The sequence below is a fragment of the Pteropus medius genome, unplaced genomic scaffold (assembly GCF_902729225.1).
Source record: "Pteropus medius unplaced genomic scaffold, Ma_sr-lr_union100, whole genome shotgun sequence".
Taxonomy (NCBI): domain Eukaryota; kingdom Metazoa; phylum Chordata; class Mammalia; order Chiroptera; family Pteropodidae; genus Pteropus; species Pteropus medius.
In genome coordinates, this window is record NW_024356335.1 from 3,265,011 (window position 1) to 3,287,514 (window position 22,504).

The following is a 22,504-nucleotide window of genomic DNA, read 5'->3' on the forward strand; positions in this document are numbered from 1 at the left end:
TTGACATTGTCCACGCTCCACCCCCCCATCCCCAACAAACGAGGTCCTGGATCTGCTCTTGAATTTCCAAGACTAAATGCAAGATTATTGACTGATCGATGTTTCCACAAAGGCGCATTATGAAAGTCAGGATTTCAGTGGAGGGGGCCACAAAGATACGTTGAAGTGACGAGTGGGAATCTTGTTTTGTTAATGAAACTGCATTGTCAGTGTGCAGCGGGCAGAGCTGTCCCTTTGGGCAGTGCAGAGTGCCCAGGTGGGGTTTCGTTTGGCTCCCGTCGGAAGGGGCAGCCCGGCCCGGAGCAGTGGGCCAGCATTAACTCGGCAGCACCCCGGCTCCGAGTGGAGCAAGCACCCGACCTCACCTCTCTAAGGACCTGATTTACACTCTCGTTGGAGTGGCAGCTGGAACGTCCCGCGTGGAGGGACTTGCAGCCGCCATGGCCAAGCTTATCTGCGTGGTTCCTTAGCGAAGCCACACAGGATGTAGAAAGCACACGGGACCTGGAGTCAGGAGGCCTCAGGGAGAAGGGAGATGGCAGCAAGACCGCAAAGTGTGCAGGTCGTGGGCCACCAGATCCCAGTGTGAAACCCAGTCAGCGTAGAGGTAATCAGGTTTGGGCACCAGCCTCCTCTCCCTGCTTCCTTCCTCCTCTCTGGGGTTCTCGGCAGGGGTCAGGCACACAAAGCCTCCCAGGAAATAAGGAACCACTTACTGATGGCTGATGCGGGGCACACTATCCCCAGTGCATGGCCTTCCTGGTGAGGCGGGGCTGCAGCTTGCAGCCAGGCCGGACCTAAGGGCAGCTTCTAGTCTGTCTCCTCCTGGGCCTGGGGCAGACCAGCTGCAGCCTGACCAGCCCACCCAGGCCCCATGGAGAAAGGGCTCACCAACTGCGTCAGCTCTCAGTACAGTCACCGCGCCCCCCACTAGGGAAAGGTGGCCCCATGACTATCTGACCAGGTTGGCCAGCGGCTCCCCTTGAGGCCAGGAGCTATGAAATGAGTAGACACTGGGGCCTCTGCGGGCAGGAGTGATGTCTGTTCACCCTGGCTGCGCCTGGGGCAGGCAGAGACGGGCAGTCTCTCCTGGCCATGAGCTGGACTGGACCACGTGGCCGGCCAGCAATCGGACAGGCCTGTGGGAATCGTCCTGGGGACGTTTCAGTCCCCGTGTGGGCACTGGGGAGAGGCTTCTGTGATGTCAGCATGACACACCGCCTTTGCGTGAGAACCGTACGCTGTTTTCAATTATCCCCCCCGATGGTCTGTCTCCAAAAAGCCTTTTCGCCACTCCCTAAAACGTTTTTCTAACAGGAGAATTGACTAGCTGTTGAAATTGGATCTGGAATTTCCTAGCCAAATGAACCTATCCGAGAGCCAGGGCACGTGCGATGCTTAGGTGTGAGTCCCACTCTGGCCGGCGTCAGAGTCCTGGGTGTCCTGTGCAAGGGCGGGAGAGCAGACGCCTGAGGAGGGGGTGGCGGGGAGCAGTTGAACGTGCCGCGTGAGGCTTGTGTACCAGAAGGCTGGAGGAAGTCGTATTTTGGTTATGAACATGTATGTTTTATGTCAGTCACCACTTTTCAGTGACCCGGAGTACAAAATGGTAACCTAAACACAAGGACAGCTGGTCCGTTCCCAAAGGCATCTCAGGCTCCTGCAGGGCCTCAGCTGACGCTGTGGATGCCGTTTCCGGTCCTTTGGGGAAAGGGGTCCAAAATGCTCGAGCCTGCTGTTCAGGCCGCTTTATGTGCCCTCAGACGATGGGCGCGGTCCCTGGGGCTGACGAGCTCTCCAGTCCATGAAAGTGTTCGGGGCCTAAAAGAAAATCTGTTGGCTCTCAAATTTGAAAAGAAAACTACAAAATCAAAATTTATAAGTATATAATCAAATTTCTGCTAAGTGTAACATCTTGTCGGATTCATTAATTGTTAAATTTAGTCTTCGTGAAAATGTTATTTCTTTCAAAAACAATTTGTAGGTAGATTTTTCTCACTTGCGAAGAATTCTCGAACATGCCTGACGTTTGCCGAGAAATCAGAGCCAACCATAAATTAATGGTTTTACGCTTGGACACATAATTTCAAAAGCAGAATTATTAAAATTCTTTCAAAAGTCTCACAGCAAAAATTGAAGTAGATGTGCGAGGTGGGTATATTCCAGTGCATTCGATAAGCTCTGAGGGGTCCTAGATAAGGGCTCTGAAGGCCCATGAAGAGCTTGCGGGGATCCAGTTTCTGCCTGTTCGACCGCGGGACAGACGTGACAGCTTTGCTCCCCCAAGAACACGTATGAAAACACTGCACTCACTCCTAGGTTCTGATTAATACCCCTGGGCAGGAGGAGAAACGAGGGCTTTAAAGCAGTTAGAGGAAGAAGAGGTTGGACTCGTCAGGGCTGTGGCGGGCTCGCCGGGTGGCTCCTGGGACTAGTTGCCGTGGACCCTGCGGGCTCAGTGCTGCCCGAGGCTTGGACGCGGAGGTGGGCAGCACACGGGGGCTGCCTGGGTGCAGTGACGAGAGTAACCAAGACTCTTCGCGTAGAGGTCGGTGGTGCTGTTCTGCAGGCACATCGTGGAAGGGCTTATCAAACCCACGACCGCAGTCCGCAGTCCTGGACAGGTGGCGGTCCTGTGCTCTGCCAGCCCCTCAACCCTTTCCAGGAAGGGGAACCAGCTTATGAGGTCGTTCTTAGAGGATGTATGTTGGCTTTCATTGATCACCTTTTAATTTTCTAATTACTCGCAAACCCCTCTTTTTAATCTATTCTGTCATTTTTCTGGGATTTGACCACAAGCCAATTGGCATGTAATTTCTGGTATTTCGTCCTTTTTCTCTTTCGGAAAACAGGACTTTTGCCCAGCTCCAAGCTTGGTCTTCGTGATTTCTTGGTGATTGCTGGCATTGGTTCTGAGAACATGTCTGCAAGGCCCTCAGCCTTCCTTATTCCCTCCCCCAGGAAGTCTGCCCCAACCCCAGAAGTCCTACGTGGCCTCCTCGGGGCTCCCATGATGCCTTACGTGTTTATCTCTGCTGGAATGCAATGAGGACGACGGCTGCCGTGTATCTAGACCCCTGACACACGCTGTCCCCTCATCCTCACGAGCCCAACCGGGAGGAAACTGAGGCTCAGAGTGATCACATGACCGGACAGTGGAGGGTCTGGGATTAGAACCCAGCCCTGCCTTCCAGGCCCCGGGTCCTTCAGCGCTGCACGGTGGCTGTCCCACCGCGCTGGGATTGCGGGGGGTCTGTCTCACCCCAGACCGTGGGATCTGTGGGGATGGGAGCCTTCTCGGGGGGCGGTGGCTACGTGCCGAGCTTCCCCGTCCAACACTGAGTCACTAGCTCCCCCGTGCCTTCCTCCCCGCTCTTGTCTGCTTACACCCCGTCGGCGGCGTTCCCTTTGTCATCCTCGTTCTGCTTTTTCCAGTTTGGGAACCAACAGTAACGAATCCGTCTGGAAACAGGAACCGCACGAGGGGAGAATCAGGGTGCAGGCTGCACCGTGGGAGAGGGAGCCCGTGCCGTGGGGTCGCCTGCACAGTGTGCGGCGGGCAGCGTGGCTCGCCTGGGGCAGCGCAGTGCCAGGCGACGGGATTTTCTGTCCTTTCAGACGGTTTCTAGCATACGACCAAAGATATCTTACTTTCGACACTTAGAAATTTAATAAAGAAAACTCTTATATTTGTCACTTAAGCTGAAATTTTCCTAGCAAAATTATTGTAGCAATTTTAACTTAAGTTATTGAATCCAGAAATTCTATTCAGGGAACATTACTGATTCATTAAAAAAAAAAAATGAACGGCATGAAACCATTCTGGGTCCTGTAGCTCTGCTGGCTCATCTGGAGGTGCAGGGCCAGGATCCTCTGCTTCTGGAGTCATCGCAGAGGAACTGAAGCTGAGGCAGCTCCGCTATGGGGATCAGAGCAGGGACAGTCGCCCGTGTCCCCGTAAGCAGTCCGTGCTGCCTGCAGCCTTCGCTGGTGCCGATAGAGACCGCTAGGAAGTGCACTACATGCACTCCCGGTGGCACGCAGCAGCCCTAGCCAGCTTTGTTTAGATGCTGTAGTAGGACACTAACCTAATTCCGCTTGATCCTTTTTTATGGGGGAGCGTCTCGGGATTACGATACAGTCTGCTGCATAAATTCACCACAGCAGTCCCTTAGTGTGACCAGTGAGCTGGCCGTAGATGCCTGAGCTCCAGGATTTTCTAGATTGCTCTCAGTTTGCCAAGCGCCATACTGCTGGGACTTCCAGGCCACAGGATGCCAGATCACCCCTTTGAACAGTAACAAGCTGATAGTAACAAGAGATAACTCCTGGCATTGTAAATAGCCTGAGCATTTAGCCAGATGTCTTCACTGGGAAAAGCCTGAGTCATGGAGGAAGAGCTCACCATCGCAGGCTCTCTGTGGCCTGGTCCCCAAGATACCCCAGGAGGGGAAGAGAGAAGGCAAAGCTAGAAGGAAGATGACCCAGCTCAGACTGGAATGGCTTTTGTTTATGAAAAAGATAGCAAAGAATGCTCTTTGAAATAGCACTGGATTACGTAGTTAGTAATGAATTTGAGAATCTTATTTTGTTCAACAACAACATTTTAGAAACGAGGCATCAGCTGTGGAGGCACGAAAGCTCGGTTGGGTTTTCCCTCAGCCTCTGGGACCCGAAAGGCCCAGTCAGTGGTGGCTCGAGTCCCCCTCACCATCCTCACCCTTCCCGGATGCTTCTCCAGCTCCCCACAGGGCTTCAGGCATGGAAGCCCAGCCGACTAGAGCTGGTCTGCACGTCCGACCAACAGCTTTTCACCTGGACGGACGATTGCTTGACCTCCAGAAGGAACGGAAGCCACAGTGTGATACATTCCCGTTCTCTGTCTTAAAACATACCACTATGCTAGCGTACGTATTTCCCACCTCACAGGGCAAAATGCAATAAAAGGGGGAAAACATCCATCCAGGAAAACACTTGGCTCGCGTCGTCCAGGCGTCTCTGGCATGGCCCATCGGTTGTGAGGGCGGGGCGGGTTCTGTGTGTTATCGGGTGGGGCGGCGTGGTCGTCACCCAGTGTGGCCCCATGAGCAGATCATAGCTACTGATTTTTATATGTTCAGGGTTAATGTTTTTAAAGAGATCAGGACTGAGACTTAGCTATACATTTAAACGCCGGGTAGAAGTAACCCCTGGAGAATTTGTCCAGATTTGATACAAATTAAAAATCAGACTTATCAACAGCTTCATTTGGGTCCATTTACTACAAGTCAGGTGCATGTTATGTTTTCTGTTGAGCTCACTTATTTTGGACACGATAGTATGATGCTAACCGCATTCTGCCTTTTCGTTTGTTTGTTTGCTTGTGGCATCTCAAGGTTGCGATACAGTCTGCTGCGTAAACTCACCACAGCAGTCCCTCTGTGTGACTGGCGAGCTGGCCACCAGTGGTCGGTTCGGCTGGTTCTTCCTAGGTGGCATCTTATCAGAGGGTTTTTAGTGACAGTACCTTTGTTATGAGAACCATGAAAGTTCTAATGACAAGTCCACCAGCTCTGTTCCCAGAGCCCTTTTACAACGAGCTGCTTGGAACCGGTACATGAAATAGTGACAGAGGGTCAGGCCTCAGGCAGCTGGCACCGGGGCCAAGTCCATCGTTTATGGAGTGATTTTTACATTGGTTCTCCTCCAGCCTTTCCAGGGAAATGTGCAGTATCCCAGAATGGGTAAAGCAGACGTGGGTTTAAGCCTTGGCAGAGCCACCTACTACCTTTGTTGTCTTGGCTAAGTCACTTACCCTCTCTAGACCTCAGTATCCCGGATGTTACAAGTCCAGGGACTGATCTTGGCTCTGCCACTGACAGGTTGTGGGCTGGGGAGGCTATGTAGGGGGATCCGAGAGGCCCCTAAGAAGCTCTAATATTTTATGATTTTATGGCCCCTTCTTATCCTGTCGAGAAACAAAAACAGCTGATCATGTTCTTCTTCAAGAGAGAAAACATCTAGAAATGCCTGATCTTTCTGGTTTTTAAAGATTCGTTTCGGACGAGGCCTCGCTGTGGCAGCTAGTGCTAACACTGCCTTTTCTTGTCTGATCAGTGGTGCTGTGGCTGTGTCTGGGCTGAGCTGAGCAATGGGGTCCCAGGCCTCCCAGAACCATCTCGGGAGGCCGGAGCTGAGGCTCCTTTGCCTCTTGGAGAGTGAACCCCACAGCCTTCCTCTTCAACAGACCTGACTGACATGCATTTATGTGTCTGTCAAGGGCACAGAGCTGGAGAACAAGGTCAAGGGTGTGTGAGTATGAGAAAGAGTAGAGAGGAAGGAAGGGCAGCAGCAGCAGGACCCCAAGGGGAGAGGGCCACAGACTGGGCCATTTGGCCCAGGCCTTATCACAAGCATCATCCTAACCGAAATGCCCCCAGGTCTGGCCAAACCCGAGAGAGGCAGGACAAAACCCAGGTGAGATGCCCGGAAAGCCAGGAGCTCCCTGGTCTAGTCACTTAGGCTCCGAGTGCATGGGCCTGGCCCGGGGCCAGCCTGTAAATGTGTGGCAGGGAACAGCTGGTGGCTGCAGCTTCAGATAAGTGGCCGTGGCTCCCTCAGTCCTCTGGGGAAGGGGCGCTGGGGGCCGAGCAGCCTGGACAATGAGGAAGAGAGTGGACGGATGGCTCTGAGGTTGCAGCATGAAAGATTTAGAAGCTGCCATAGCTTGAGTGCAAAGGTATTTAATTGCAAAGATGTTTCTGGCTGAGTGGTGTCCCCAGGAACAAAGAATCTGTTGGGCAAGAGCACAGAAGGAGGTTTTGTTTTCCAGGACCAGAACCTGCCCCCAAGCTCTGCAAACGGGCCTGATAAGAGCTCTGCGCTGGTTGGCTGAGAGAGACAGTCTGCTTCTCCTTCCGCTCAGTCTGACACCAGGAAAGGGCCCCAGCCAAGTCCTTTGTGGCTCTGTCTGCCCCTGCAGCGTCTACAGCCAGGTGCTCACTGGTAACACCTGGGCGGCAGCTCAGAGGGCAGATGGGTCATAGGAACCTGTTACTAACTATCAGTACTCCAACATTTGGGAGGGCTTGGCTTAAAAAAAAAAAAAAAAAAACCGAGATAAATTATAGCACTTTCAAGTCTCCGTAATAAAATCACTGCCATTCCTTCCGGTGGAAGTGGGCTTTTCTGCGTGGGAGAGAAAGAGGTCGGGTGTGTGCAGGAGCCCCGGCCGGCACCCAGCCCATGCTGGTCTGTGAATGTGAAGAAGTAGGGGATGCGAACCATTTGAGGTGCCAGGAGGAAGGCTACACCCCCGGGTGTTTGCACGGACTCCGGGACCCGCTGGTGACTCAGTTTCCCAACTCCCAAGAGCACCTGGTAAACTCTCACAGGTATTTAAAGATGCAGCACTGAGGTCCTTACTTCTGTCCAGCGTTCCCCTTCCACTCCAGACGGACTCAGTCAGTGTCCCCATAGTGCTCCCTCAGTGTCCCCATAGCCCCTCCCGTGCCCCTCTGAGGGGCACTTAGCACACCATGGTGTTAACCAAGCGACCACACAGCCCATAATTTCCCCCGTGGTCCTGATCTTAGGTACTTTGTTATGTTGGTCGCATAAATCCTCACAACGTTCTGGAAATTTTCACCTTGACAGACGTGTACTCGTTTGTCAGACCTGATGTGCTGACTTTAGGGGACAGAGCTGGTGAATGTTGGGTGGATCCCAGTGCGTTCATGCATCTGCCGCCACCGCCAGGCTGGGTTCCTGGAGGCTGGGGACTACAGTTTTCACCTGCTCCCCAAGTCTAGCTAGCTCTGTGACCAGCACGGAAGAGGGACTCTGCCACGGTTGGCTGTCCCAAAGGACATAGCATCACCTGCCTGACCGCACTGAGTTTCCACAGCAGCCCTGTGATATGACTCTTGTCTCCATTTTACAGAGGAGAAAATCGAGGCTCAGAGGAGTTAAGTAACTTTGTCCTGAACAGCCAGCCAGCAAGGGGCGGATGCAAACCTAGGTCTTTCTTCCTACACCATGTACTTGTCAGCTCAGCTCGAGCTCAGCAATGTCCGGAAATCGTTGAGTCAGAAACCAGAGATGCTGAGGTGAGAGATCTTTTGAGGAACCGTGAGGCCAGCCTGACAGCCCTCAGGATTACAACGACAGTCAGCTGAGCCTTCATTTGGTGCCCGAGGGTACGGCTTACCCTCTGGGCATTAGCACACTCTGCCCTCTGGTTTGGAGCTTCTGCTTTAAACCAGACCCATGTACCCTTGAACCAGTCACCAGCTGTAGAATGCCACGCTAAAAAGGGACCGTTTATTTCCCTGGCCTTGTTTTAAGAGGACGAGGCCAAGACCGCGGGAAGCGCGTAGCCGCCGTGTGCTGAAGCCTGCCGCGGGCCCAGCGTGCTGCTAAATGCATTTTCGTGGTGTTTCATTTGATCCTCAGGTGGGCGCCATTTTAGTCTATCCCCATTGACAGATGAGGAGACCGAGGCTGAGGGGTGACATGCTTACTGTCCCAGAGCTCATCACCGGGGGAACCAGAATTTGCGTCCAGGCCAGTCTGCTCCGAAGCATGCGTTCTCAGCCCGCACACCCAGTGGAGGCTTCCCCGCGAGGCGCTGCGGGCAGAAGCTCGGCCCCGCGCCCCCGCCCACGGCGCCACCCCTGTCCTCCGCACGGGCCGCCGTCCTGCGTGCAGGCTCAGCCCTCCCTGGAGTTAGCAAGAATCTGCTCTTCCCAGTAGTGCTGGTTCCTGTCAGAAGTGTGAAATAAGTGTGAAACAGGATATTTTCAGTAAAAATATCCCTGCTCGTTCAGTGAAACGGTACCAAAAATCACTGACTTTGAGCAGATATGTGGTTAGTTTTTGCAAAGCCGAGTCTAGTTCTCATGGGACGGCCACTCGAAAGGCTCACAGGGTCCCGGATGAATGAGACTGAGCTTCGGGGGGATGGGCTCATGCTCCCCTCAGAGTGAGTCCTAGGCACAGAGGAGTCAGCCCTAGGTTAAAAGTGCAAAGGCCCGAAGTCAAATCCAGCCTGAGGACCCTAAACCTCTGAGCAAGTTCCTCAGCTAGCTTTCCGTAAGGAGCTGCAGGGGTTAATGATGTAATACGCGCGATCATCGTGCTCAGTGCCAATGTCTTGGTCAAGCTTCGAAACGTACCAACAACCTCACTCCTCCCGCATCGTGACGTTCTGAGAATGACCATATTTTGGGGTGAAACATGCGTTTAAGAGTCTATGGAATCATCACTGAAAATTCCAGACCGCAGCAGACTCTAGGAAACACACGGGCTTTAGAAAGTGATCCCTCCCGTCCCCCAGCCCCTACGCTGTGTTGATCATACCGCAATGTGACAATTCCTTTCCCTTGGGCCTGTTGCTGCTTCAGTGGGCACTTACCGAACGCCAGTTCTGTGCCAGGCACAGTGCAAGAGCTTTCAGGAGAGACACCCTACTGCCAGCGCAGAGCACTTGATGCAGAGCCCAGAAAGCTATAGGCTTGGGGTTCTTTCCTATCAGAAGCCAGAGAGCACCCGGTTCTCTTCTGAGGCTCCCCCCCATTTCCTAGTTCTGCCTTGGATCATCCAAGGGACGGGGTCCCTCGTGTACCCCATCCGCTCCAGTGGCTCGGCCCAAGGGATTGTTGGGGGGATTGCACAAGGCTGTTGGCCCGGCTCCAACTTGCCGTGGCCTTTCCCCAACTCCTGGCCACAGCCAAAGGGAGCCTGGCGCCCAGCTCTGAGGCCCAGACCGCGCGGGCTCCCGAAAGACTTACCCGACGGCTTGTCTGTGGAGGACGGGAGGCTGGTGAGGGTGGGCATGGTGGGCAGAGGGGGCGGCAGCACCTTCAGGTTCTGGTCACTCTGGATCTCGTTGGTGGAGATCTGGTTGGTGATGCGGTTGTAGGGGGACGGCTGGTAGACCTGGGGCGGGGCGGCGGGGGGCGGCTGGGGCGCGGGCCTGGCCTCGGGCACGCGCTGGCAGTGCTCCTCCAGCTGCGCGATGACCTCCGACTGGTTGCGGGCCAGCGTGGCCAGGTGCTGGTACTTGTGCTCCAGGTCCTTGTACTTGCTGGCCAGCTGCAGCATGTCGGCCGTCTGGTTCAGGATCCGGTTCTCCAGCTGGGAGAGCTCCAGCGCGTTGTCGCGCTTGCGGATGATCTCGTGCAGGAGCTGCATGTAGAGCTGCGTGACCCTCGAGTTCATGTTGCGGCTCTCCTTGCGCAGCAGCTTCACCTCGCTCACGATGCCGCCGTCCACCTCCACCAGCTGCTGCAGCGTCTCGATCTGCCGCTTCTGCTTGAGCAGCTCGCTGTTGAGCAGCTCCAGCTCCTGCTTGTGCACGCGGTTCTCCAGGAGCACCTCGGGCTCCTTGGAGTTGACGCAGATGGCGCCTGTGACCCGCTGCTGGGGCACGATGAAGGTGTAGGTGCACTTGTCCGGGGACTCGCCGGCCCGCTTGTACCTGTTCAGGTAAATGAACTCGCTGGGCGAGCCCTCCTCCGTGCCCTCTAAACCATCCTTCTGGTCGGCTGCGGCTCCCACGGCAGTCAGCAGTCCCAGCCACCAGCACGTCACGCACAGCGGCCTCATGGTCCTTGCAAAAACGGTGGTTCTTCTTTGCGAACAGAGCCTACGAAAATCTGAAAGAAAACAGAAGGGGAGGCTCAGTAACGGTCCTGTCACTGCCAGTGGCCTGTGCCATAAATGAGCTCAGCCTCCTCGCCAGGCAGACCTTTCCAAAGATGCAGCTTCAGGAGGCAGCCCTTTCTGGAAGCGGCAGAAGGAGATGGGCAGGGCCCAGCAGAGATAGAAAGGAAGAGGGAGGAGACCGGAGCATCTGCAGCCAGGAGGCCCCAGCCCCGCCGCGCCTGGAGCCGGCTCCAGGGCCCGTGGCCTGAGCACCACGTGAGGGCAGCTTGACGCCGGGAGGGGAGGCGGAGGAGGGCTGTCTGATTCCACCTGTCCTGCCCATTCCACACGCTCACACCCGCCCCCGGATTGTCCCTTTGTAACACCCATCACAGTTGCGATGAATCAGTATCCCCTGTGATCCCTTCTGCTGGACTTCCTGCTCCGCGAGGGTAGGCACTGTGCCTGATTCAACCCCGTGTCCTCAGGATGCTGCACTGAGCAAGCTTTCAGCAAATATTTGTTAAGTGAATGAAGTGCTAGATAGAGTATGGAATGTGGTCGGTTCGTAGTGCATAGTGTCAGTGGAAGGATGTGTCCAGTCCTGTGGCTTCGGTCGCTGTGATATTCAAGCTTCAAACAGGAACAAGCAACTGAGCTCTTCTAAATCCAAATATTTGCCATAGCCAGGAGCTAGCTGCAGGGTCCCGGTCACTGCGATGCGATTAAACCAGGTGGGAGCAGAAAACAAACACGTGACTCCGGAGTTGTTTCAGTTCCGTGCTTGGACCATTCATTCCTTGCCCCGACATCTGTCAAACATCTGCGGTGTGCCCGGAGACACCGCAGCTACCAGGACAGAGCCCGCCCTGCCCTCATGGGGCTTACCCATCACTACACGGCCCCTCATGGGGCTTACCCATCACTACACGCCCCGAAGCGGAAGCGGAATGGGGAACTGATCTCATCGGAGGGGTCAGGAACGCTTCCCTGAGAAAGTGACCCATACACTGACCCCTGAGGGATGAGTAGGAGTTAGGCCAAGGGGGAGGCGAAGGACATGCACAGATCTCTCCTTTCGCCTACTCAAGGACACTGCTCCGGCAACTCTCCCCCAGCCCTCCCGCATGACCACATTTTTCCCTACACTCCTGCCGCTGTTCCTCTCAACTTAAAGATTACCCTCTCTTGACCTCACATCCGCTCTCCAGCTACTATTCCATTTTTCTGCTCCTCTTTTTAGCAAAACCCTTCCGAGAGTCTCCTATACTTACTCTCTAGAAAGCCCCTCTCTTCCTGTTCTCTCTTGAGCCCACTCCCATCAGGCCTGGCCCCCTCCCCTCCGTTCTAGACAAGATCACGAGGGGCCTCGCTTGCCCGACCAGACGGCCAGTTCTTGGTCCTCGTGAACACTTCGCCTCCCAGCACTGTGGGACATGGCCGATCTCTCTTCTTGGACCTGCACCCCTCTCCTCCCGTCTCGCTCGCTGTCCCTTCTCAGTCTTCTTCGCCGGTCCATCCTCCCGTTCCTGTCCTGGGGGCGGGGGCGGGAGGGGCGGGAGGGGCGTGACGGGCAAAGCTCAGTTATCCACCTCGGTGGTCTCATCCAGTCTTGTGGCTTCGATGACCTTCAAGCATTGATAACTCCCACATTCACTTCTGCAGCCTGGACCTCACCCCTCGACTCCAGACCATACTTCCAACTGCGTCTTTGACATTTCCACTCGAGTATCGATCAGCTCGGTACCTCCACCTTGTCCAGAAATGAACTCCTGGTGTCCCCCATGCCTCCGTCCTAACCTGTCCACACCAGTTTCTCCTGCTGAGTAAACGGCGGCTTCGTTCCATAGTCACTCAGACCAAGAACCTTGAAGTCATCCCTCCTTCCCTTCTTTCCTTCCTTCCTTCCCTCCCTCCCCACATCTAATTCACCACCAAATTGTAATAGCAACATCCTGAAACTACTCCCAGAACCCTCCTGCTTCTCCCGCTCCCTACTCTGGGCAGCCTGCCTTCGCCTCTCACCTGGACCTGACTGGCCCCCCTGCACCTGCACTTGCCCACTGCAGTCTCTCCTCAGCCCAGCAGTCAAATCGGGTCACTCTTCTACTCAGAATGTCCTCATGGCTGCTCATTATGGACAAAAAGTTCACGGGTCTCATATGCCCCCCCCATCCTCGCCTCCGGGCATTATCTCTCCGACTCCCCAAGATGCTCATTCACAAGGCCAGCATCACTGGCCCCAAGTGGTTCCTCCAGCTCACCAAGCACACCGGGGACTCGGGGCCTTGGCCCCTGCTGTTCCCTGTCCCAAACACTTCCTCGTTGCCTCTGTCAGGTCCCCGCTAAAGCAGCACCTTCCCAGTGAGGCCCTCGCTGCTTACTTGAAATTGTTGACCTCGCCACCTTCCCCCTCCAGAGTCCTTATCACCATCAGACACCAGAGTCCCCCCACCCCGCCCCTGTGGACAGCGGGGGGCTGTATCTGTTTTGGCCACTGCTCCATTTGAAGTGCCTCGCGCAGGGCCTAGAGCACTAGGAGCTTTAAAGTGTTTGTGGACTGAAAGGAAAGACCCTCCCCACCCCCGCAAAAGCTGTAAGCAGTGGGGCATCCTGTGGGAGAGAGGTGGCAGGAGAGGGGCACGGGTGGCCATTCATTATGTTCGTTCCCAACTTCCGTGGCATCCGTTTACTGAGGGCCCACTAGGTACCTGGCCCCGCACTAAACATCTTCCCCGCGTTTTCTACTTTTGTGAATTCTCGGCGTCTTTTTAGGGTAGATACCGTTCTAATCATTTTACAGATGCGTAAACTGAGACTCAGGCTAAGTGACTTGCCTGAGATCACATAGCTGGGAAGTGGAGGACCAGGACTCAGCCCTGGTCTGACGTACTTAAACCTGCTGACATAAGAAACATCCAAACCTGTAGAGAATTTTTATGGGATAATGGGAGCCCCATTGACGACAATCGCCAGGAAGAAAAATCTCGACAACTGAGAAAATGCTCTGGAGATTGGCAGTTTTGCAGCTTATTTTATACATTAGAATAAAAGGGGAGACGTAAGGAGGGTTCCGTGAAATTCGTTGGTGGTAGATCAAGGGGGTGGGAGGAAGCCAAGCAGGGAAGCCTCTGGGATTGGATAAAAAGGCAGAGGAGAGAAACTTACTTCGCTTTCATTGGTGGGTGCAGGATAGTTAATAATGAACAGAGATGGTTTTGGGGGGACAAGATAACGGCGAGGGGCTCTGTGGTCTCTGCTCTGGTGCCCACAGCTGTGCCTTGAGGGGTCTGGAAAAGCTCACTCTGACGTTTCAAAGGTCTCTTAGATGCAAAAAGACAATAGACAGTCTCACTTAAGGTAAAGATTGACCTTTGTCAAGGAAGCTACAGGCCTAGGATGTGACTATCCGCCCTGACCTGCCTTTAGTGAAGGATTTTCATGCTCAGACTGTCCCATGTGGTGCCTTCCGGTCTCTGAGTGTGTAGGGCCCGCCGTGCAGGCCTCCCCTGTGGCCCCGTTTTTCCTCCACACACCTTCAGACTCTTCGTGACTGCACAGAAATGTACTCAATCTGGTTTTTAGCCGTAAAGTATCAGCATCACCGCTTTCTGATTTCATACTAATTTATCCTAAAATAACAGCCACAACACAGGACCTCGAGGTTTTGTCTTCCTGGGGCCCCTCTGAGGGCTTCTCGGTGCCTTGGTCCATGCTCCCCCTGTGCCAGCCAGGGGGCAGCTACAAACAGACACCGTGCTCCCCAGGGCCAGGCCGAGCTGTTCTCCCCTTGAATGAGAAAGCCCCAGCGCGGTTCCGAGGGCCAGCGCGGGCCTCTCGGGCCAGGCAGAGAGAGGTGTTCGGGAGCCTCTGGTTTGGGTTGGGCTACGAGGTAGGCTGCAGTGACGTTGGTGGAAACCAAGCTGAGTTTGTGAGTGTTTGCTTCGTTTCCAACACGCAGGCAACCACACCCGACCCAGAACAATGGGGAGGAGCCGCCCTCCCGGCTAGGGTGGGCCTGCCCGCTGCCTCCCAGGGCTGTTCACCTGCAGCAGCTGGTGACAAACACCTCCCTGTGCCCGTGCTGATGCTGGCGTGGGCCTCCACCTTGGTGGAGAAACTGCCAGAGGCCCCGGGAGGGAACTTGACTCCAGGAAAGGGTTGACTTCCAGCCCTCCGCAGGCAGGCCTCGGGAGCGGGCGGGGAGCCACTGTCTGTCCCCGTCCAGGTGCAGGCTCTCACGGCTTCCTGGGCAAAGCTCTGTGCCCCTGGACTTGAGACCCCGCGTGAAGTGGGGTGATCCGACCCACCTGGCACACTAGGTCAGGAACACAGAAGCGCTTCCGACACCAGAGATGAATGACGTGATGGTGGCGTCATGACGAGGACAGCGAAGGCGGGCTGGCCGCGAGGGCCGCTGGCCCCATGCGGGCGGCGTGCCCGGCCCTTTCACCGTCTCCGCGCTCTCTTCCCGTTCCCCCCGGAGGTGCGCGGTTCATTGTCCCGTTTCACAGAGGAGGAACTCGGAGCGTCACAGAGCTGGGCTCTGACCCGGTCATCCGGCCTCACTTCCCAGCGCGGAAGCAGTTTGCTGGACGGACTGGGTCCCGCCTGGTGTCTCCAGCATGTCACACAGCGCTGAGCACAGAGCGGGGAGGCAGGAGGCACGTCAATGCCATCGGACTGTGTGTGCCGTCTGTAAAGAACACTCCTTGCGATCGTTCGATTAAGAAGTGAACCAAACTCGACAGTTAACAGGTTTTTGGGCTCGCGAGGCCGTTTGCACACACAGCGTCTCATGTAATCACTGCCACATTCAGAGCTCCTCAGTCTTGTGCTATCCTCCGAGGGTGAGGAAACAGGCTCGACAAGGTGTCAGGTGTCTCGCTCGAGGTCCCATTGTGAGCGGTGGGACCAGTCACGAAGCCGCAGAATTCAAGGTCTTACATTCCCGTGGGGTCTGGGTTTGGCGGGAGTGACTTGGAGCCACCTGAGTTACAAGAAGTGAGGGAGGGAACAGGGCCCCGAGCTGGGTGCCTGGCGCGCATTGTCCCAGGTGATGCAGTGATGTTGTTATGAATGGGGACACACAAACCCGGAAGGCTAAGCGACGTTCCCAGAGCACATGGCAGATAAGGGTCCGCGCCGGCCCAGCCCAGAGCTGGGGTCAGCCTGACACCAAGGGCTGTGCTCCTTGCGCTGCCCTTGGCTCGGAGTCATTTGTTTTCCTTAAAGATATTCTCCCTGCCCCTTCATTCTTTTTTGCTAGTTTGGCAGTTCTTAATGGGCAGTGATGAGTTTGTTTACTTTTGTTCTCTTTGATATTTATTCAACTAATTGCATCCCAAGAGAAATAACCCCCCAGCATTCCAGCCATCTTAGACCTGGGGAAGAACTCAGCTCCAGGCAAAGCGATGCTCCCTGGTTTCTTCCTGTGACCAACAAAGAAAAGCAAATCCGACTGTTTTCCTTGGCTTCGAAATGAAAATAAAAACGATTCTTGAAATAGCTTTTCCACATTGTATTGTAAGGAGTTTCCATTAGGCACGGGTTTCCCTCCCGCGGCCGGCTGGTGTGACCGAGCCACGTGAGGACCTCTGCTCGCTGGGAAGTGGCCTTGGGTCCTGCCCCGCCTCCCGAGGGCAGCTGTGAGCGTCCCTGCTGGGCCTGGTGGCGGCGGGGCCTCACGCCACGGGTCCACGTCCCTCTCGGCGGCCCAGGTGACGGGCCACTTTGTGGGAAGAAGTGTTTTCATAAGGTGGAGCTGTGTGTCCTGCCCTGTGGCAGACGCTGCTGGCCTGGGGTACTCTCGTGAGCCCTTACCCCAGAGGTTAGGAATGCGGAAAGTTCAAATACTAGTATTTGAACTAAGAAAGAACTGCAGCCCGTTCGCACTCTGACCCAAGCACTTGACGTGCACCGTCTCTCTTGACCTCCCAGCAGCGCTGGGAGGGGAGCCCTGTGACTTCGGGGCTCCACGACCCAAGCCGTGTGCTGTGCACCTGGGAAGCGCAACGCACATCCATTGTCTTCGTAGTTCTGTATATTTATATTAGCAATTTTCTAATTGCCACGAAAATGCTTTTAAGCCTACCAGCAGGGATGACCATTATCGCCATGTGCAGGTGAGTAAACTATTGAGACGCAAAGACCATGAGTCACCGAGCAAAGTGCTACCAAGTGGCGGAGCTGGTGACAGCACTCCACAGTGTACCATGCCGAATGTATAGAAGCAAAGGTGCCGCAGTGACGGGAAACTCAAAAGGGGTTATTCTCTGACCCCGCCCCAGGCAGGGGATGCACAGGAGAGCTCCTGAGACCCCCAGGACCGCTGGCGCCCGGGAAACCTGAATTAAATCCAGGTCTCAGGATGGAGCTCCATCCCCAGTCCAGGCTGTGGTCCTGTCTGAAGGGCTCACGGAACCCGCCACCCTCCCCAGCCAGCCCTGCCCCCATCGTCCTGTGATCGCAGAGGAAGGCCAGATGTGAGTCCAGGCCAGAGGCACTGCGGGGGGCCTGCCAGGGCGATGAAGGGGTCTGGAACCCGCCTGGCCCCGACATCTGGGTTCCGGGAAGCCCAGAACCTGAGCCGCGTCTGCGTGAGTCTGACGGACCTGAGCACCAGTCAAGATTGTTAAGCCAACATCAGGGCAGATAAGAGAAAATCAAAACTTCCAAGTTGACAGTTGTCCTAGCAAAGCTGTTTGTGATGTGCGGTGTGCCAGAGGGTAATACATAAACCAGTTGGTAATCCAGGATGTGGGAGGAATCCAGATAAAGGAAATTCCAGAAGAGAAGGCCCTAGAGGGCCCAGCGGACCACAGGACCAATAGTATAGACAATAACAGCTGCCACTTGTTTGTCGTAAACACACTCTGTGCCCAGCTGCACGCTACCTCATTGGTGCTTCAACCCTGTGAATAGGGGACTATGAGTCCTGGTTGGCCCCAGCTGAGGTGTGTTGTCTCATGTAATTATTAATGGTACCCCCTTTACTCTCAAAAGTGCCCCGACTGGGCAACAACTTATGTGTTCTTTATACCTGGGAGAAAGCTGTTATCATCTGCCTTTCGCAGTAGCGGAAACCTGGGTCCAGAAAGGTCGAGTTCCTTGCCGAAGGTCGCCTGAAGTAAATATCAGGGCCGGGATTCAGCTGTCGACTGCCGAGTCCGTGCCCCCACTTCCGGCAGGATTGTCTCCCTGACCGGTGTGAATAAAAGGCGCCTGTCTGGCTAATGGCCGGGTGCAGATTACTTCTTAGTCACTGTTGACCGAAGTAGACATGGCTTTCAGGTCAGCACAAGGGCGAGTTTTGTTGCATCTTAGAAGGAGCTTCTTGATCATCTAAGTGGTGAGACCCCAAAATGGGCATCTATGGTGAGCAGTGGCATCTTCTCCTTAGATGACCTGGTGGAGGGACTGTGCATCCTTGTCCTAGGTGATTCACCGCCAGCCTGGAGGCCAGGGAGGGACCAGCCACATCTCCAACGGCCATCCCTCCCTCAGCCTAGGATCCTGTGAATCACTTCCCACCAGAAGACCATGTGGGCACCAGTTCCCAGGCCCTGCCAGCTCGGCTCTCATAAGACCGTCCACGAACCATTTGTCCATCCACATGGCCTCCCGTCGCCCATTTTTGTAGCCTTCCCAGGCACTGTGCGTGGCTACAGCCTATCGTGGATAAGAGGGACGCAGGTGTGAGCCAGGGAAGATGGTAGAGTAGGATCAGACAGACCTGCCTGGAAGAGTGGCGTTGGGGGAGTGAACAAGCCCGAGGTCCTGGGCTCTAGCGCTCTGCCACTGGGGAGTTGCTGGCTCCAGGGGAGGGCTGAGTTCACGGAGGAGGCGGACTGTGGTCACACCATGAGATCATAGGGTACGAGGGGATGTGGTTAGGCAGTGGGGGGCTGGTTGCCTTTGCCAGGGGGACAAGGATACTGCTGTTACTTTTTCACGGTGCATTATTTGAGAACCATTTTGAGACTCCCCCAAAGCCAGCGCACTGAGCCCTCTGTGCCAGGAGCCTCGGCCAGCAGAGCAGAGGCGGGGACAGTCTGCAGAAGCCATTTCAGAGCCCAGCTTCTGAGTTGGCTGTTGCATTTCCGGCAGGGCCTCGTGTGCTCTGGAGCCCAGGAATTGGGGGAGCTCCAGAGGAGAGGGAGAAGCCAGGGGCTGGGTGGACAGCGCTGTCCCAGGTGGCTTCCGGAGAGGACCGGGCCTTGCCTGGGGCTGCTCTTCTGGGCCAGGCTGAGTGGTTGGCACCGGGGCCACCTCAGCCTGTTGGCATGGGCTCATCCTTCGAGCACTGGGACAAGTACTTTTTGTGTCTGCCTCACTGATCCCAGCAGCTCTATAAGGAAGGGGCTAAGACGGTCCCCATTTCACAGATGAGGAAACAGAGGTCGTAGATGAAGGCACTTGCCCAGGGCCACGCACCTACCAAGAGGTAGAGCTGGGCTTGGAACCAGGTTGGTTGAATCCAGAGCCAGGTTCTTTTCCACGCAGTCTCAGGTGGCCTCCCTGTCTTTGGAACAGTGCAGCTCCAGGCCCGTCTTTCTGAAACTTAAATCTGGTCTTGTCAGAGTCCTGCTTAAAAGCAGCCTCGGTTGTCACACCTCCCTGCCTCTGCTCATGCCACCTTTCCCCGTGTCACGTGCCTGTCTTCCTTCCTAAGCTGACCGCACAAGTCCACCTCTCCATGAAGCCCTCCACGTGCAGTGAGGGCCCCTCCAGCTCCCAGGAGCCGCGGGGCTCCCTCGGTCACAGCACCCAACACACAGCTTGTTGTGTGCCCGCAGACCGCGAGCTCCTTTAAAGCAAGGTCAGGGCGATTCCCCCTCTGCCTACCCAGTAGGCAGGGTGGCACCTGGGGTACTACGCAGGAATTCAGGGATTTCCTTCATCGAGCATATTTCCTGAGCATTTCCCCTGTGCTGGGGGCGGGAGGAAGAGCAGGGACACGGAAGGCCCTTGCCCTCCGGGGGCCCACAATCGTAGGTGACACGTAGAGCAGGCATTTGTAATGCAGTGATCCGTGCCCCGATGGGGAGACTCAGGAGGCTGCAGTGGCGCTTCATCTAGCTGGGACGAGGGGCGGGGGACCATGAGGTGGGAGAAGAGGCACATCCCAAAAGAGACCTTGGCTGAACAACACGGGGGGAATGGTGTGGCTCCCCAGGCTCGAGAGGCTCGTTCGCCTGGGTCTTAGGCTTGCTTCGTTCACTCATTCATTCATTCCTTCATTCACTCACACCACAGATGCCTTCTCTGCCCGGCCCTGAGTGGGTATTGGAGGTTCAGCGGTGACTAAGACATAGAACCTTTCTTTCGTGGAGGTTGGGGTGGGACCTCGTGGGCAGGAGTTTGGGCCTTGCGGGAGCTGGGCAGGTCCCCAGGCACCTCTTGGAGATAAGAACAGTTTGTTCAGGGCTTCTCCGAGATGATCTTGGGCCTGCCTTGCTGGAGGACTAGGCAGCGGGGGGAAGCTGAGGCTCTGGGGCTGCTGGTCCCCAAGATAGGCCGGTTCTGCCAGAGAATAGACCTGACACAATAGCTTGATTGTAAGAGGCCTGCTGCCCCCCACCCCCCCGCCCCCCGCACATACACCCATGAAGCTTTCTGCGGTCAGAACATCTTACAGTGATGTGTACATGTAACGGGACACTAACGTTTTACAGCGCTTTACAACATCGCACTGTGATGCTTGCAGTGTCTCCGCCCCCCACCCCAAGCTGTTATTAAATCGGTCATATGGCTTCCAGTGGAAGTGAGGAAATTCTGTTTTCGTCATAGAAACTACCCTCAGAATGAGGTTCTGATGCGACCTATCACCACAAACTCCAAGCTGCCAGTGACTGAATAACCCTTCTATTTGGGGTGTTTTATATAAATTCACAGAAAAGAAATGCTATTCAATGAATTGATTCATTCTTGAGATTTCCACAGTGTGTTTGTCCAGGATGGCAGCGGGCTGGGGTGGAATGAGCCCAGATCTGGGTTTGAATCCCTGCTTTTTGGCCCACTAGCGGGGAGACCCTGGCAGAGGTGCCGCACCCTCTGAGCCTCAGTTTTCTCCTTCGTAAAGTGGGGACAGTGCCACTCATCTTGTGGGACGCTCAGCGCCACGTGCTTCCTCGTTATAAGTCTGCTCTGTGCATTCGTGTGATGATTAGACGCGCCCTCCGCTTCCCCCCACTGGGCTGTGGGTGCAGAGAAGCAGAGCCTCCTCTCGCTTCTGACTGCTGTCAACGGAGACCATTTCAGACGAAATGAGCTGTGATTCATGGAGAGGCCAGAGGTGAGTGTACCTGCCTTGGGCGGGGCTGCTGTCGGTTTTGTTTGTTCTGATGTAGCTACCAGGTGCCATCTCCTTGATGGCTTCTGAGAAATTGCTCAGGTGTGGCCCGGCAGCCCGATATAGACCCTGAGGACCTGCGTGCCGATCCTGCAGCCCCTGGAGTCTCCAGGTAGGGCACAGGAAATGCATGGGTGGTATCTCAGGCACACGGATGGATGTTTGCCTGAGGCTCTGCCCCGCCGAGCTGGTGCCAGAGTTCCGAGGTGCCGACATGGGGGTGCAGCTGCGCCAAGGACCAGGTGCAGGGGTCTCTGAAGTCAGGCAGCCCGGCTCAGAATCCTGCTCCTCCTCTCCCTGACCACGTTACCACAGGCATGCTGTGTGGCTGTGCGGAGGCACGTCTGTAAGAGAGGCGGCAATAATGCCCGTCCTGTCTCAGAGGTGGGCTTCTACAACAAGCAAGTGATGCATCCACATTGGGCAAGCACTTCGCTTTCAGATGGGGTGGTGCAGCTCTCTGTAGGACAGCAACCCAACAGATTGGGCTGCTAAGGGCCACGGGCAGGGACCCAGCGACAGGATCAGAAGTCAAGATGCCTTGGACAGGGCAGCGTGGCGAGGTGGGGAAAAGGTATGGGTTTTGAAGCCAGACTGACCAGGAATCCAGTTTCACATGATCATCATCGTCTGTGTGACCTTGGGCCGGTTGCTTATCTTCTCTGAGCCTTAGTTTTCTCATCTGTAAAGTGGGATGCTAAGACTGGAACCTCCCTCGTAGGTTGTGGTGAGGATGAATTGAGATAATGAGTGTGCCCAGTGGGTACTCGAATCATCGTGGATGGAGGAGCAGAGGGAGGAATGGCTTAGGTATTCTGCCCCTGAGCTTGGAGCCATACCGTGCAGTCCCCTCCTGGGCCATGCGCTTTATTCGCGACTGTCTTTATGGAGTAATAATCCTACTTTTGTTCGCCAGGCCTGTGAAGTCAGAGCCTCTGCTCGGCCTGGGCTGCCCAGAGAGCACAGTGAGCCGCCGTGGTTCCAGGCCAGGGCCTCTGCAGCCCAGAGGCCTTGCGCTAGAGAAGCAAATGTTTAATGTCAGCTTTTCAAAATGCTTCCCGGAGTTCAGGAAGCCTCCTGAGACCTCTGGGGCCACAGGAGAGAAGCTCCTGTCCTGGGTTAAGATGCACCAGTGTTGGCTGGTGTCGGATCCACCGGACTTGGCCACCATGTGGCCAGACTTGGTGATAGGGATGGGGTTTGGGGGAGGGGTCTTTACTTCTCCTTCTGCAACCCCAGGGCAGGCCTGGCACGGTCCTCCTGCTTTGTGGGCTTCCTGCAGCGCGGAGGTAGCTCACTTTTCTCCGTTCCGCCTGGGGTACCAACAGGCAGACAGGTGTTGCCCGTGCAGGTGGCAGGATGCTTGTCCTGTAAGGTCGCTGTCGGACACACTGAATTCCTTGTGTCAGTGCGTCTGCCCTCTTCCTCGGTGTGGGCTTCTAGGACCCGGATGTGCTGCGTTCAGCCCAGACGCAAAACCCCCCTCGGGCTGCTGGAAGGACCCCCGGGGTGGGCAGCCTTGCG

At 55.5% G+C, this 22,504-nt stretch overlaps 2 protein-coding genes across 2 annotated transcripts in view; one reads left to right on the top strand and one right to left on the bottom strand.

Annotated features, from left to right (window-relative positions):
* The window catches only part of RALGPS1 (Ral GEF with PH domain and SH3 binding motif 1), a 250,459-nt gene that overhangs the window by 138,317 nt on the left and 89,638 nt on the right, over nucleotides 1-22,504 (top strand). The gene's annotated exons all lie outside the window — the stretch shown is intronic.
* The window catches only part of ANGPTL2 (angiopoietin like 2), a 33,327-nt gene that overhangs the window by 8,792 nt on the left and 2,031 nt on the right, over nucleotides 1-22,504 (bottom strand). The window contains exon 2 of the mRNA XM_039861568.1: nucleotides 9,771-10,637. Within this exon, the coding sequence (XP_039717502.1) occupies nucleotides 9,771-10,587 (817 nt within the window). The 5' untranslated portion in view covers nucleotides 10,588-10,637. The remainder of the gene's footprint in view (nucleotides 1-9,770; nucleotides 10,638-22,504) is intronic.